The following is a 17,888-nucleotide window of genomic DNA, read 5'->3' as shown; positions in this document are numbered from 1 at the left end:
AACAGTGTAAAACTAATAAATTCCCCAGTCTAAATATAATATATGTAATTAAATTCTAAGTTATATTTCCAACCAGCCCACAGAAAAACTTAAGACACAAAACACACAAGACTCACAAAACTTCAATCTCAACTGAATCAAAGATCATAAACAAAATTCAGTTTGCTTGGTAAACTGAAGCCAAAATATCTTTGAGAGAGAGAGAGCACAAAATTCGAAGTTGTCTTGTGTTGCTTGCAGAGAGAGGAACCACTGGCTTGGTCCGGATCCTTCTGGCTGCCTTTGGAATCTTCATCCCTGTTTGAAATCCCAACATTCTAAACTGTCCTCCAGACCATGACTCATGCTCTGGGCCTTCTTCCACTCCACAGCACCCCCAGTAGTGGTTTATCATCCAAGTCGAGAAATTTTTAGATAATTTTCTGCACATGCTCAGTCCGTCTCCCACTCTCTCAGCAGTCCACCGTCACCTTGGCTCTCTAAGGCAAACTGTCACTTTTTAACATAAAACCACACAACACAGAACTCTGTAACAGCCTTTATTTAGTAGCATCTACCGTAGTAGTCGCTACAACTTTACATTTTTCACTGTCTTTTATCTTTTAAACTGTTTATTCTTAATGCTGGTGTACCACTCAAAATAAGACTTGACACTTGTAGTTAAACAAATAGTGGGAGCACAATTCCAAACAACGTTAATCAAAAGTTGACAGAATGGGGAAGAAAGATCAAATGAAAAGTTAGAATGTTAGTCTATTGAAAGTCAAAATGCTAAGAACAGAAAAAAATGATGTAAACACGACTTAGATGTCTGTAGCTCAAAAATTTTTGATCAGTGACACATAGTCGGGATATTGTTAATTATCTCTCAGGATAAGAAAAAAAGTTCCAGAGGATTGTTAACTCAGCCAGTGACATTACGGGCACCAGTCTTCACTCCATCAAGAAGGTCTACAAGATACGTTGTGTTAAGAACCACCAGCACCCAGGCCATGCCTTCTTTAATCTGCTACCATCAGGGAAAAAGGTACAGGAGCCTGAAGATGAGCGCCCAGTCTTCAGCTTCTTCCCCTCTGCCATCAGATTCCTAAATGAACAATGAACCACAGACACTGCCTTATTTTGACTTTTCTTGCATGCTTATTTTTATTTATTTTGTAAGTTGGATTTTATAAATGTTTGCACTGTAACGCTGCCACAAAACAGTGAATTAGGTGACATCTTCATGACAATAAATTCTGATGCTGAGTATTACTTCAATGAAAGCCAAATGATTTTCCACTTAAGAATAATGTGGGGAAGTCCCAATCAATTTTGGCAGTCCAAACTGGATTCTTCTATGTATTTTGTAGAGCAGCTAATTAAACAATAGTCACTTAATGAGCTTGAGGTGGAAGGATCTTGAAACACTTGTTCACTGGGAAGGGCTTTTTTCCTTTCTCTTTCAAAATGTGGATAATTTAGTGGTCCAGTTATCGAAGCGGTTAGTACAACTCTATTACGGTGCCAGCAACCTGATTTTGAATCCAGTGCTGTCTGTAAGGACTTTGTATGATCTTCCTGTGTCTGTGTGAGTTAACTCTGGCTGCTCCAGTTTCATCCCACCTACAAAATGTATGCAGTTATTGCTTAATTGGGTGTTATTGGGTGGCGTGGGCTCATGGGCTGGAAGGCCCTGTTACCATGATGTATGTCTACTAATTTAAATTTAATTTAAAATATAATTGACTTTCTTAACATCTCCAACAGTTCAACACTGTCAGGGAGGATTTATTTTTTTCTGAAAAAAATGTGAGTATTTGAAATATTAGCCCTGAATTTAGATTTCCTGTTTGTATTTGACAAGGCGCTGTACGAAGGGTGAGTATTCATGGCGTGTGAATAACGTATAATCCTCAATGCCTCCCAGTGCTGCAGCCCCATTTCTCCAGTGACCTGAGTTTGATCCTGGGATAATTTGCACATTCTCCCTGTAGCCCCCTTTACACTTGCATCCCACTAAATTGGCTGTCCTGGGATAGGAATGGGGGTTTGACTTTTCACACTTGACCACCCCTAACTGGGACACTGGACGCTTTCACAGTTGCAAGGAGCTATCCCCGGGGTTAGGGCTGTTCTACCTTCTACTGGTGACATCATGACGCATTGAGCGGTAGTGGACCTGCCTTAAATCTTAATCAATGCATTACGATCTTATATTTGAGCAAAATTAATCATACCTAATTATAACATAATGAAGCTTTATGTAGAGTACAGTAGGGGCCCTTCAGCCCTCGTTGTGCTGACCGATATAAAACTTTATGAGGCACTGTGGGAAAGTGCTAGCAATAAATAGCAATAGCGGACAATTTTTAAACAGCGTGGGAAAGTTAGTAGCGCTTTAGTGCACAATTTTTACAGAGTGGTAAAGTTGGTAGCACTATAGCGTAAAATTTATAAATACCGTAGGAAAAAGCGAAGGCGGACCTGACCTCCCAGACTTCTGTGTGACAGAGAAAGGACTGTATGCATGGCTGCATGCACGGAGCATCATAGAGAGGTTTCTCTGCCGCATGGCCTTCTGGGAAGTCAGGCCTGCCATTGCTTTTTCCCATGGTCTTTATAAATGTGAGCTATAGAACCTCCAACTTTCCCACGCTGTTTAAGAATTGTCTGCTATTGCTATTTATTGTGATTTATTTCTTCTCTCCTGCTGAGACTTTCCCAGGTAAAGTTTATACTTTCATTTTAATCTTTTCTTCCTTCACATTCCTGTGAAAAACTTGGGTCATTTCAATCTCACAATGCAATTGCCCGTTTAACACTTGCATGATTGCAATGCCGGCGGCTGCAGACACCGGGGATCATACTAGGGGTCAAGGCAGTCTATCCCCGGCATGAGATGGTGTCATCTGATGCTGGTGTTGAGCTGACTTTACTTTCACACTAGACACTTTTTTCACACTAGACACTTTAAAGGCCGATTGGAGGTTAATTCTTGGGATCACTTGCAAGTGTGGAAGGGGCTTGCGACTGCCTGGGTTTTCTCCCACATCCCAAAGATGACTAATAGTTAATTGACTGGTATAAATTAGCCCTGCTGTAGGTGAGTTTTTGGAGGATTGGGGGATAGTCATGTTACAGCTGTATTAAACTTTGATTAGGCCACATTTGGACGATTGTGTGCAGTCTGGTCCTCACACTATAGGAAGGATGTGGAAGATTTGTAGAGGGTTCAGGAGAGGTTCACCACAATGTTACCTGGATTGGAATGTATTAGCTATAAAGAGAAGTGGGAGAAACTGGGATTGTTTCTCTGGAGTGTTGGAGATTGATGCTCATCTGACAGAAGTGTATAAAATATTGAGTCATTGTGCTGGTAGAGCCGTTTTCTCAAAGTCCAAATGTCATATACAAGAAGGCGTAGGTTTGAGGTGAGTGTGGAAATGTTTAAAGGAGATATGTGAAGTAAATTGTCTTTTACATTGGGAGTAGGAGATGCTTTCAAAAATCTACAAGAGCAGGTGGTCGAATCAGACATGATAGCCACCTTTAAGATGCATTTAGACTCACCAATTTGTGGGGAATAGAGGGAAACGGACCACGGCATCAGATGGAGTTAGTTGTCATCATGGATAGTACTAACATCAAAGGCTGACTGACCTGTTCCTGTGATGTACTGTTCTAAATTCATGTAGAGAAAAAGTCTACAAGGAAGTACAAAGCAAGGTCAATGCGGGCCTCAGCCCAAAACAGCGACAGTTACTTTCCCCCAGAAATGCTGTTCAACCTGCTGAATTCCTCTTGCACTTAATTTTTTTGTAAGGAAATCAATCCTTGAATGTGATTGATGGTGTTGTGCTGAGAACCATCTTACACAGTGGACCCCCTCATGTTGTATGGAAATTAGCACGGATAGCAATTTGGGTTGACAATTTTCACACTTACCTTCTGGATTAGCCGTTCACACAGGAAGGATGTTTACACTAAATACCTGAGTTGTGGTATTTTCGTAGGCTGCATATCGGTTGATGTCGTCCGTGCATGCGACGAACTATGTCACTGCGTTAACGTCGTCAGTGATACCATTTAACTTTGTCCAAAAAAGCCTCCAGAGAGAAGAGCAAAATGACTATCAATCCACAGATGATGTTAAAGTTAGCAGGGCGTATGTACAGCATTATTCGAACGAACCTTAATTTCTTGTGTTTCATGCACATTTAAAAATCCTGCGTTGCGGTGTGGCGAGCTGAATGCGTCATCATGTACGTCATATTCATTAGCCATTTGCGTTTCAAACTTTTTACACAGGCTGCCTTGCGGGAATTTTGTGAAAATTTCTGTCACCCAGCAGCTGTAAAAAAACATAATAGATAACCAAGTAAATTGTGAAATGGACACAAAAAGCCTGTAAAGACATTTTTGCATATTCATTTAAACTTTGGTAGATATTCTGTGATGCCTGAAAACATGTTTATCCTCTTTGGTGCAGTGCAAAGCATAGAAAACAAAAGTACAATGACTACAGAAAGATAATGGTAGATTGATGTGGTTGTTCCTCTATGTGAAAAAAAGTCATCATATCAAATAGTCATGCACTTTGTTCCTTTACTTGAAAGGTAGTGTGACAGGTTATATATTTTATATTATATAAAACTATGTTTTTAAAAGAGATAGATTGTGGGGGGGGGGGGAGCTTTAGTGTGTAGTCACTTCACAAACAGAGTAGCACTTCACAAAAGAGATCTCATTTAAAATGCAAGAGCTATGGAAACAGACAGACTTCATGTCCACAGTGACATTGCAGAAACTTTGAAGAATATCTATGGAGACTTCACAAGTAGGTGTTAATTGGACTGATGCTGTGGAGTAATTGGACTATTGTCTTTAAAGCAATAAATGGACAGGCTCAAGAAACGGATCCCAGTGCCAGCAACCTGTCTTGTTGCAGTTTGCTGTTCTGAGAGGTATCATGTGGTTTTGCAAACAGAGAGAAAAACGTGATTCTTTGGAGAGAGAGGGAGAGAATTCAGTTCTGCAGCAGCAGTTGGGCCTGGAATAGGACAAGCTGGCAGCCTGTTGAAACCCCATTTTGAAGATGGGTTGTGAGTTCTGAGTTCAGCCTGTTCAAAGCCCTTGTAGTCCTTACAAGAGGAAATGGCTGGCTAGAGTGTTGCACCTGAAATAAGGGAAACAAGAGGTACTCTGTGATGACCTGGAAGAAGAGATTATCATTTGGAAAACCCATGATGGGGTAAGTTTCTTCAGAAAGACACTGAAGTGGCTGATCGGAGGGAATCAGTTTGTGTGTGTCCATCGAGCAACAAATATCTCCCTCTGAAGCCAACAAGAACCTTCCTGAGCGGTAACCAATTACCTGTAAACATCAGAGCTTGGTGAAAATTCATGAATGTTAAATTCTGTGCACAGTCTAAAAATTACCTGATACCGGTGAACTTGGAGGAGTGAGAAGTGAGATTGGACTGTAAAAGAAAGAACTTTCCTGAACTTATACACACATTACATACACGTGGTCTTAGAATTAGAAGGGGTTAAGTTGTTAATAGTGATAAAAGTTAAAGTTTGATCCTGTTTTTATGTTTAAATAAAATTAAAATAATTTTTTGTTTAAGTGACCATTTGTGTTGGTGAGTTTCTATTGCTGCTGGGTTCTGGGGTCCTCTGGACTCATAACAGTAGGGAAGTCTTGCCACAATTATAAAAGGCATTGGTACCTGCAGTACTGCCAATAGTTTGGTCATCTTCTTTGGAATATACTTACCTGTACATTGGAAACAGTATAAAGAAGTTGATTTTCAGGAAGGTGGATGTAATGTTGACAATACTGCATATTTTCCCCTTGTGGGTGAATCAAGAACTAGAGGGCATAATTTCAAACAAGGTAGTACCAATTAAAATGCTGATGAGGGATTTCTTCTAGGGGAGGAAGGGGCCAGGGCAGATGTGCAGAAAATAGAGGAGATGTGGGTAAGGGCTGAGTTGTTAGCAGTAGTGGAGAAGCCACATTATTTTGAAAAAAAAAGGAGGACATATCGGATGCCATGGAATGGAAGATCTCATCCTGGGAGAAGATGCGACGCTGGCAGAGGAATTAAGAGAAAGGAATAGAATCCTTACAGGCGACAAGGTGTGAAGAGGTATAGTCAAGGTAACTGTGAGAGTTGGTAGCTTTGCAAAAAATATCTGTAGAGAGTTTGTCTCCTGAGATGGAGACAGAGACTTCAAAAAAGGGGAAAGATTTGTCAGAGATGGACCAGTGGATTTGAGGTCGGGGTGGAAGTAAGCAACGAAGAAGATAAAGCTGATGAGCTCATCGTGGGTTGCAGCATCAATGTAGTCATTGATGTTGTGGAGGAAGAGTTGAGGAGACGTTCCTTTGTAAACTTGTAGCATGGATTGCTCCATGTAGCCAACAAAAAGGCAGGCACAGCTAGGATTTACGTCTTGGAGAAAGTGGGATGAGCCAAAAGAGAAGTTACTCAGGGTGAGAGCAAGTTCTGCCAGGTGGAGGAGGGTGATGGTGAAGGGAGACTGATTGTGTCTGTTGTTGAAAAAGGACGAAGAGCTTTGAGACTTTCAGTATAGGGGATGGAGGTGCATAGAGATTGGATGCTGAATAGTGAAAAAGAGGGAGTCAAGTCCAGGAAACTGGAAGTTGTTAAAGTGATGGAAGGCATGTGAAGTTGGAAGGGAGTAGTGGGGACAAAAGTCGATACTAGTTTGGTGTGGCATGAATACATGGAACCGATGGGCCTATTGGGGCAATTGGGTTTGTAGATCTTGAGTAGGAGATAGAACCAGCAGAATTGGGAAACAATGAGGTTAGAGGTTATGGGAGGGAGATGTCTAGAAGTGATGAAGTCAGTGATGTTACTTGAAGCGGTGGCTTGATATTTCTTGATGGTGTTCTATTCAAGGGGAGAGAAAGAGGAGGTGCCTGAGAGCTATTGCTTGGCTTCAGCAAGGGAGAGGTCAGTGCACCTGACCATAACAGCACCACCCTTGTCTGCAGTTCTGATAGTGAGGTTGGAATTGGTACAGAGAGAGTGAAGGGCAGTGCATTCTGAGGGGGTGAGGTTAGAATAAGTGAGAGGAGTAGTGAAGTTGACATGGTTGATGTAGCAGCAGCAGTTGGAATTAAAAAGATTCAGAGCAGGCTAAAGGCCAGAATGGAGTGTCCAAGAGGAGAAAGAAAGCTTCAGGTGGGAGAAGGGATCTTCTGAATTGGATGTTTCTTTTGAATTGTCCATAACTCCAGTGGAACTAATGAAGTCATCAATGTTTTGTTTCCTGTTTATTCAAATAATTGCTCTCTTGATTACATTGAGTTCTAATTTAAACCTGACTCCCTATTAATTTGCTGATTACAAATGTGCATTGAACTTGCTGCAATCATGCTTGAAATTTTGACCACAAGAATAAATCATCTATTCCATATTACAGTAGGAAAGCAGTTTATGTCGTAATTTTCACACAGGGTTTAGTTAGAAAAATAAAGGAGGGATGTGGGGAAAGAGTAGGAGACTGGATTTCTGTTTCAAAGTATCATGGCATAATGGACTTGAGTGGCAACCTACACCATAAAATTGGTGATGCTGTCTGGTATGTTTACAGAAATTCCGCCAACTATGACGTAAAGTTCTCTTAGTCAGTGATATTTCCAAAATGTGAGAAGGGCTCTGGATCTGAGTACAACACAGTGTAATCCTGTAACTGGGCATATATCTGGCATTTGATCACACGGGTTACAGCAATACAAGTGCAGTGCCTGTAATGAAAATATTAAGTAAAATAAAAGCATTTGTAACAGAAAAGTTAGTGTGGTTTAAGTGAAGTGATATTTTTTCTTGACCTCTGGAGCACTAAAACATTAACACAAATGTGCTTTTATTTCCTTCTCTTTCAATGTGCAGCATTTAAATGGCTGGAACTCTCAGAATCCAGATTCTCTTCTGCTGGTTATTAAAGAACTGGTCCAGCAGTACCACAAATACCAATGCGATCGACTCCATGAGAGCTCGCGCCTTATGTTTGAGTATACGGCACTGCAAGAGGGGCATGAATTCGGAGACAACATGGAAATCTACGCAGGGAGAAAGAATAATTGGGTAAACATTTTTATATAATAGAAAATATATGTAATATCTTTAATGGCATTTTCTTCGGAAAGGAGACTTGCATGCTTAGTCCAGAACATCTCCATCCTAAAATCTGATGTTTTGTATTGTGTGCTCTATGCTCACGGGAATGAAAGATTAAATGCTGGAGCATTATATCATATGACATCCTCCAATAATTTAACTTCTTCATATTACCTTTCTACTGATGATCGTGTGATTAGAAGTAGGAATAATCTGAGATCTTAATAAACAACAGGGCAAAAATCCAAGGGTATGACATTTTATAATTGACCATTTTATTTTTTTTTACAATAGTTGACTATAGTAAGTTTAAACATAATTTGTTTTCATTTTGAACTAGAGAGGTTGATTGGCATTGTCTTCAAAACCATCTTATTTTTGAAAATGGTCTTGCTCTTTTAATTGCAAGAGTTGATTTTTTTGGGAAAAAGTTCTATGGCCAATTAATGTATGAATCCAGAAAGTTCTTAAAAATGGGAAGGGAAGCAAGTTAGCATTTCATTCCTGTGACTTCTCATTGAAACTGTAAAACATTACAAATGTAACAGATTTGAAACAGTGAGATGAACCAAAAGGTTTGGTCTGAGATGGGCTGGAGAATGGAGATAAAATAAGAAATTAAGTTATCACGTGAAACAAAGGACAGGTATTGGATGGAAAGTTTGAATAAAAATGGTAGTTGAATACAGAGAACTGAATCAAGTCTGCCTCATTTGCTCGCTTTTAAAATATGACTGCATCAATATCCACCAATGTTGCATATTAAAGATGTAAATGTATTTTAAAGATTGAAAGAACTTGAACTTTTCACTTCTTCAAATTAAATTAACTTAAATTTAAACATCCAGCATGGTAGCAGGCCCTTCCAGCCCATGAGCCCATGCCACCTAAATATTCCAATGAACCTACAACGCCTATACAATTTGAAAGTTGTGAGGAAACCCAAGCTCCTGGAGGAAATCTACACAAGCATGGGGAGAAAGTATCAACTCCTTACAGCACCAGATTTAACCTGAGTCACTGGCATGTGTAATAGTATTGTGCTAACCGCTAGACTAACCATGCCACGCACAGATCAAGAATAATCCGAAGAGTTTCACAGCAAAGTAAATATTAATGATGTATTGTTCATTTTGTAAAAGAACTGGAATCATTGAGAATTATGATATCTCTAACAGGTTATAGAATAAATGACCATCTAGATTTGTTTTCCTGTTGATTGAGTGTTAAATATTAGCCTGGACTTTAATATAACTGATCTGTAAATCCAAATAAAACAGTAAATGGTAATAGAAACTAAAATATATACAATAACCATTTTAATTGACTATTAAAGATTTTTTTTTAAATTAGTGTCAATGAAGATGTGAATCTTCTAACATTCAAGAGCTTCCTCTACTGAAACAATGTTGAAACACAATGAATTCAGGTAGTTCCTGGGTTATGGAAAATCTGACTGAAGGAGATCCAACTTTATGCAAATCCTCCAATGTCGAGCATAAATTTGGCTGCTTTTGAAAAATAATCACTTCAACTTCAAAAAGAACACTTTTTTTTCTCCCAAATGGATCTTTCCTTATCTATAACCCACAACAGTGAAAAGAACAGTGATTATGCGCATAGAAATTTGAGGATGCTGTTCGTCCCATACTTTTTTTTACCTCAAATAAACAAGAAAAACAGAAATATTACCATCTCACAAGTAAATTTAATTTTGTATTTTTTCACCAGATCAAACAATAGTCAAAAACCCCCCTTATGAAATTCTTAGTTCAAACATGACTTAAAATTGGAATTAGTTTATTTATAATTGAACTCAGCAATACAATGACAGAGCACATTTTAAAATTGATATTCATTTAAATCATTATTATATTTCAAATGAAATTTGCTGCTAATCTGCTGCTATGATATTTTGCTGTACTGAGTCCATATGTCAAATCATAATTATCTTCATAGATCTTGGGTTTGGGAAAATTAATCTTTATTGACAGGGAAAATATAGTTTTACAGACAGTTCGCTGAAACGGAATCATAGAACATTACAGTATCGTACAGGTTCTTTAGCCTACGAGTAAACATACTCTACAACCGTCTTAATTTTTCCCGAACTCGCATCTTTTCTTTCTTACATCCATGTGCTTATCCAAGAGTCTTTGAAATGTTCTGAATGTACCATCCTCCACCATCACCTCTGACAATACATTCCAGGCACCATTGTTTGTCATTTTTTAAATTATTAGCTTGTAGCGGCTTCTACGGTAGATGCTACTAAATAAAGGCAAACACACACAAAGGTAATCAACTCAAATTCGAGGCTGATGTGTCCAGAAAGGAGGCAACTGAACCCCAACTGCATTAACTGCCATGATGGCAGCAGTTATTGCTGCTATTGAAATGTCCTCCTTTTCCATAATGATTCAAATTCGTTGAATCTTATCTTCGAGGTCACCAATTTGTAGCGGCTATTACGGTAGATGCTTCTAAATAAAGGCAAACACACACAAAGGTAGCCAACTCAAGACTGGTTTATTGCAGACATACACAGACCTTTTATTCCCTGCCTGTTAATGATCTTGTTAGTGAACAGTTGCTGGTCCACAGGACCAGCAGGTTAAACCTATGAGCCATGAGTGCCCCAGCACTGCTAGCCCGTGATGTGTCAGGTAAATGGCGGTTTGCAATACCACGCTGTGTGCCTGCTACAAGCTCGTTAATTCTTTTGAACTGGAAACATATTTAGATAAATGTGTTGCTAATGTTAGGGTGTGAAAGCTATTCATTTTCCATACATTGTCTTAATAAGTTTGCTAAAATGTGTATAGAATGAAAAAGATACCTGTAGGGAAAGTTCATGCATGCAGCCAAAACTTCATTTGCATTCTAAGTTCTTTTTTTTTTTGAAATTTATTTATAGTATCTCCATACATTCATTTCAAATTGACTTAGTATAATATTACATAATAGATACTAAATAATTTTCAAATTTTCACCCCCCCCCCCCCCCCCACCTCCCCTAACCCCTTAGGAAACCACCTTGTGGTGGTTAATTCCCAAAAACCCAAATGGGTGTGGTATAAACCACAAGTGGCATATGACTTTCGGGAGAGAAGTACCACTCCCTCCCCCCCAGGCAGACAAACTACACGTATAAACCGAAAAATCATCATTTCTTATATCCATAAAACCCCGGTCCATCAATTTAACCAATCTTATTATAAACTCTTTTTTTTTGAAAATCCAAACTTGATATTAAATTTTGCACCCTTTCCACCCTCCCAACACTGAGTTAAACATTGTTTACAATCAATAAAAGCCTTTTTTTTCAAGTCTTCCTGAATTTCATCCACTGAATTCAAACACCTCTGAACATCCCAGTTCAACACCGAATCTTCCATTCTTCTCAGTCTCAAGTTGAATTTGTAGCTTACTTTCAAAAAAAAGTTTTTTCAAATCTTTTAAAATTTTCTTGAACATAATTCCTTCGGTCTTGATCTTCTAAAGCATCAATGTTATTCATAAGTTCTTTCTTCTATGTTTCCCAATTTAATATCAAATTTTCCACTTTGTCAATCTTCTCAATGTTAAGTTGAAATTATTGTTTATTTTCAAGAAAAACTTATTCAAAATTTTTAACTCTTCTTGGACATTGCTCCTTCAACTTTAATTTTATAAATCATCAATCTTGTTCATAGTTTCTTTCTACTGAGTTTCCAAATTTAATAAAGTTTCTGTTTTTTCCAATTTTCTCAATATTAAACTGATCTTGTTGTTTAGTTTTTAAAAAAAACCTTTTCAAAACTATTAAAATCTGTTTGCAATGTATGCATACTCACAGATAATAAATTCACTCTTCCAATATTCCATCCAAAAAAAAATCACTGATAAACCTTATTGCAGGTCAAGGAGTTCCATATATATGTTTATCTTCAGAAAATATTTCAAATCAACATTCGTCGCCATCTTTCAAAAAGGAGTACGAAATCAACTTTAATAAGTTCTGTTCTTGAGAAAATTCCAGCACCAACTCCGGCTCTGTCTGGGCAAATAGGTCAAATTTCTTCCAAAGTCAAAGAATGTAATTTTGTTCTGTATTTATAGATAATAAGTTCATCCTTCCGATATTCCATCCAAATAAAATCACTAATAAACTTTAATGTTATCTAGATTTTTAAAACTCACAGGCAACCAATACCAATTACTGCAATTTATCTTCATAAAACATTTCAAATCAATATTCATCACCATCTTTCAGAGAGGTGTGCAAGGCCAGCTTATCCGACAGTCCAATTAATGAGCTCCATTCTGTAAGGTAAAAACATCATGAGATGGGACCGGAGAAGGAGTCACCCAGTACTAAGGAGTAACAGAATGCAGATGTGACCTTGTACACTCAAGATAAGCTTTGCACTAACAAGAATGATGTGCAGCAGACTAACAGAGAAGGATAGCAACAGTTTATTCATTGGACAATGTCATGGTATGATAATTTACTAAGTACGTATCCTGAGGTATAAAAAAACACCACTTGCTGATAACGGCAGAATGCGCCTTCTCCAACTAACACTGTTAGTTGCAAGTGTTACAATCCGGCAATAAAGAACAAAGAACCTTGATTTCGACTCAGTCTGGTGTCTGACTCACTCATTCATGAACAAAGCAGACCTAACAATTCTTAAGAAGATTCCAGCCTTGACTCCGTGGTTCTGTCTAGGCAAGTAGGCCGAGTTTCTTCCAAAGTCAGAGAGTGTAGTTTTGTTCTGTATTTGAACTCTATTTTCCTTAATCTTTGTTGCCATTTTAAACTAAAAACAATTGATAAACAAAACAAAGACTTTTAACAGAAAAGAAATATTCTTAAAACGGGTATTTATATAACTGCCTGGGGAAGATCGGGAAGGCACGTCCGCTCCCTACGCCATCTTGCCACGCCCCCCGCATTCTAAGTTCTTCATGACCTTATGATTTTTAGGTGTGAAACAAGAAAGTATGCAGATGCTGTGATTGTCTATATGTCTCCCATCCACAGCTCCCCACCCCCTTATCTCTTTCTTTCCCTATCCCTCTGTCTCCATTCTCCACCTCTACATTCACAGAGCCACCCCCTCCCTCAACCCACTCAGCTTTTCTCTCCTGCCCTCATATCCATGTCAACTTATGGCCTCTTGGCTGTTGGCTTATACTCCTCTCCCTGCCCCTCTTCTCTTCTCCTGCACCTTTTTATTCAAGCATCTGCTTACATTTTGGATGTACCTTGAAGAAGGCCTCAGCCCCATAACATTGGTAATCTATATTTGCCTCCGGTGGATGCTGCCAGACCAGCTGAGTTTCTCCAGCACTTTTGTGTATGCAGAATCTAGGCTCTCGTTTCATTTCAGGGAGTATTCCAAACCAGAGGTGATATTTTTCAGATCATGACCTCATCCATTTCTTTCCATTCATTTCAGCTGGAGAATAAATTCATTTCTGCAATTGTTCTGAAGTGCAGGTATACCTCGCTTTACAAAAGTAGAGCGCTCCTATGAAACCTTTCATAAGCCAAAATGGCGTAAAAGCTGAAAACTTTAAATTTATTTCAGAGAGCGAACACAGATTTCTTCATAAAAGTGAATTTGCGTAAAGTGAGTATTCGTAAAGCAAAGTATACCTATACTATTTTGTTAATTTTTCCATCTCATTCAGGATTGATTAAAGGGTTTCAAATTTCCCATGTCAAATGGTTTTCCCACACAACAGTGACTACATGTAAAATTAATTTATTTTATTAAGCGTTTTGTGATATTTCTGAGACATTTTACAATGCAGTATATAAATTCAGGTCTACAGGTTACTCTAAGGGCTCTTTTGTTCAAATTTATATTGTTGGAGGAGTATAAAATTTCCAGTGTAAAATGAAAAATGGCATTTCCTTCTGTTCAGACTCTTGGCAAATGCCAAGCTAATTCCTTTGTTGAGTCGCCAATAATATTATGTTCTTTAAACATTGTCAAGTAATAAATGTTTCAAAGTGCCTGCTTTTCTTCTGGAACTGTGGATTATATTTGATCACATTTTTTTGTGTTTCCTTTGAACTGCATGTTTCCTTGTAGATTTTTCCTCAAACTTACAATGCAGCTATAAGGAAAAAGGAAATGGATCATTTCAAAGGCCAACTAAGAGCAGTTAGTAACAGAACATGTATCCTTGAATTTTACTATTAACTATACAGACAACTTTCTTTAGACACATTAACAGGCCATTTTGGCCCATGGGTCCGTGCCGCCCAATGTACACCCAATTTACCCCCCGGTACATTTTAAAAGGTGGGAGGAAACCAGAGCCCCCGAGGAAAACCCACGCAGACAAATTCCTTACAGACAGTGCAGGATTCAACCCCGTCCTGATTGCTGGCGCTATAAACTTCTTGTGCTCACCATTACGCCAACCGTATCGCCGCACTTGTATGTGAAAAATTACTTCCTACTATTTACTAGGAATAATGTGTATGCATGCATCTCTCCATTTGTAGTCAGATTATCTGCAATAACTTAAACCCTCAAGTGATCACCTGCAGAATTCATTTGTCCCTGCCCCCCCCACCCCACCCTCTTTTTCTTAATCAATGCTATTGACACTGAGCTCTAATTTTCTTCTATCCCTTTCAAAACCTCCAAACTGCATTTCTGTTCCAGTTTTTCAGTTAAAAAAAATTGTTAAGCCTTCATAAGATCGAAGTTTTTGGTGAAAAGGAAAAGACCATTAGCTCTAAACAGAGGTGCAGGACTCCCATTTGTACTTATATCCATTGAGACTTTTCACTAGTGGTAAAATTAATTTCATGCCCTCCCCTCTCATGGTCTCTTCACAAACTGCTAATAAAATCCCAGTCCCAGGATGTACTCTTTGATACCTTATAATGCTACGTACCTTGTGACTCCACCTCTTCCGCAAAAACTTCTATTTTGATCCTTTAAAACTCAGTCGTTCCAATGCTCCAAGATGTCTTTGGATATATTAAAATGTTTCCTTTATCTTTACAAATGTAAAGGTGAGGACTCCATTCCAAATGCAGCTATATCACGGCATGTGTTACCATATAGCAATACATCACAGGAACAGGCTTTTCAACCCATCTTGTTTGTACCAGCCTTTATTGTCATGTACATCAATAGACAACATATGTTAAGTTTTTGCCCATAAAGGCACACAAAGAAGCCCTTTTCATCCAACACCCCTGACAAGAAGAGAAAAAGAAGCCAAAAAGAGTCCCTTAAGAGACACTGAGTGTCCCTGGATTTCACCACCTCCTCCGATTCCACTGCCTCAATTTCCCCGTAAGATCCAGAGCTTCATGACCTCCTGTCTGTTCCAGTAGTGAGCCTGATATCCAGGCAAACAATTTATCCTCCTTGGCTACCTAGTTCTTATCCACCCCACCCCATGACCACCACCGCCACATTCTCCCAATACTATTAGAAAGCTTGTCAGCACCCGAAGCCGCTCACCATTCCTAGTCCCAATACCTGGTTCCCACAAGCTAATCTCCCACAGCCTGGAGTGAGTTCTTTGGTCTGCTCCTGTGAGCTCCTTCCCTGTAGTGTCTTCTTTCAGATTTCTTCCTCTCAGTTGGTGTGTTCTTCCTCTCTGGTGCTCTGCGTCAGTCTGCTAGTCCCCCCCAAACCTTCAACACTCGTGGCCTGAGCCTGGTTATTTCATAACTGTCTCATGGTTATTTCATAACTATCTCCCCCGTTCAACATCTACCTGTGAAGCCCCCTTTATGGCCTAAATAAAGCCACGCCTTGTTCTGCCATTTTTAGGCCCTTTTTTTGGTGCTCTGGGATGTAGATTTAGTCTTGGAGTTTAATGGCCGTAAGCCTCTTTAAAATCTCTGTGCCTGTTTATATGATCTCCTTAATGTCTTCACTCTCTAGACCTTAATTTTTTCATATATCTGGGGTGGGAGTGGGGGGGGGGGTAATTCCTCTGAAAGCAGAACATTTGGTTGCTCTTCTATTTCTTTATTCGCAGTTGCAGTTTATCGAGCTTCTGAATTTAAGAGACATGTGTCCAATAACCTTTTTTTAGCATGTTTATAAATACTTTTATAGGTTTTATTATGGTCCCTGCACATTCTAGTATCCTCTGTCTTCATCTTTTTGACCTTCTTTGCTGAATTCTAAACTTCTGACTATGGTCACCATTCCCCAAGAGACAAGGTACACAAGATTGTCCATTATTCCCTTCTTCATGGTGCAACACTCTGCCTGTTCTCCATTTGATTAATCAACATATTGGTCCATAAAAACATCCTGTCCACATTCCAGGAAGAATTACTCCACAGTTTTATTGCTAATTTGTTTTGATCAATCTAATATATATGTAGATTAAGAGTGAAACATGAAAGACTGCAGATGCTGTGATTGAAGTAAAGAGAAATGCTGGAGGAGCTCAGCAGGTCTCGCAACTTCCATAGGAGATAAAGATATATGACTGATATTTTGGGTCTGAGACCTTCTTCAAGGTATGAGCAAAAAGCAGACAAGTGCCTGATTAAAAATGCTGGGGGGAAAGGGAGTGGGGTAGTGCGGGGGAGCACTGGCCCACAGACAAAGGGCGATAATTGGACATGAATAGGAGGACAGGAAAAGGAAGGTAAGAATTGATTGGAGGAGGGGGTGTCCCTGTGAATGCAGAGCTGGAGGAAACGAGACAGGGGGAAGTGGAGAGGGTAAGAGCTGAAGGAAAGAAGTAGGGATAGGGGAAGGGAGGGGGGGGGGAAACAAAAACGAGAGAATTTGATGTTAAAATCATCTGGTTGGAGGGTACCCAGATAGAATATGGGGCAGGGAATTTGAATGGGTTGCACTGGCTTTTCAGTGGACAGAGCAAACATGCTGAACGAAGCGATATTCCAGTATTCATCCAATATCTCGATATACAGGAAACCACAAGGGGAGCACTGGATGTAGCTTAAAGTCACCCTTGATTGCAGTTATGCCCTAATTGTATATGTCTCAAATTTCTACTTGGAGAAATTCTATTTTTTCTGTCAAGTCCACTGTACTCTTCTATTGTCAAATGAATGCAGTTTCCAATTAATTTGTGAATAATATCCAGTATTACAGAATGCAGCTATTGTAACTAATGCTCGGTTATAAAGTAATTTTGTTGGCGTACCTGTGGAGATGTACCCGGTCATTCTCCTCGTCATTCAGATTTTTTTTTAACTGATTTTCATAAAAAGGAACCACAGAAATTTTATCCATTTGTACATGTCTGAGTTTCTACAGTATTGAGGGCAGCATGGTAAGTACATGGTTAGCACAATGCTATTACAATGCCAGTGACCAGCTTTGAATCCGGCGCTGTCTGAAAGGTATTTGTATGTTGTCCCTATGACCTGTTTGAGTTTTCTCTGGGTACTAGTTTCCTTCCTCCACTGTCACAACCACACTAAAGATGTACAGGGCTAGTCAGTCAATTAATTGGATACATAGAAAAGAGAAATCAGTCTTGCTTTGGAAAATGTTAAAGTTTACTCTTTCAAATTTCAGTGGTTTCTTCGATTTTGGTTTTCTTGATAATTGTGTTTGTCAGTGTATCCTAGGTTCAATCCCAAGCAAGACAGATGAATTGAATGTCTAATAGAGGTCATTTATGTATAAGGAGCTTAGGCAATCAGTTTTCTGTGGAAGCAAGTTCAAAGAACAAACTTGGCCAAAGATTCAACAGTACCAATTCACAGATTTCCAAGTATCTATTAGG

General features: G+C 39.0%; 1 protein-coding gene across 8 annotated transcripts in view; it reads left to right on the top strand.

The window, feature by feature from the left end:
* The window catches only part of babam2 (BRISC and BRCA1 A complex member 2), a 243,420-nt gene that overhangs the window by 74,736 nt on the left and 150,796 nt on the right, over positions 1 to 17,888 (top strand). For all 8 annotated transcript variants that reach the window (XM_069887730.1, XM_069887731.1, XM_069887732.1 and 5 more), the window contains one exon: positions 7,914 to 8,108. In XM_069887730.1, the coding sequence (XP_069743831.1) occupies positions 7,914 to 8,108 (195 nt within the window). The remainder of the gene's footprint in view (positions 1 to 7,913; positions 8,109 to 17,888) is intronic.

The sequence above is a fragment of the Narcine bancroftii genome, chromosome 6, assembly GCF_036971445.1.
Source record: "Narcine bancroftii isolate sNarBan1 chromosome 6, sNarBan1.hap1, whole genome shotgun sequence".
In the NCBI taxonomy this organism is placed as follows: Eukaryota; Metazoa; Chordata; class Chondrichthyes; order Torpediniformes; family Narcinidae; genus Narcine; species Narcine bancroftii.
The sequence above is the reverse complement of the archived record's forward strand: the minus strand, read 5'-3'. Positions and strand labels throughout refer to the sequence as shown.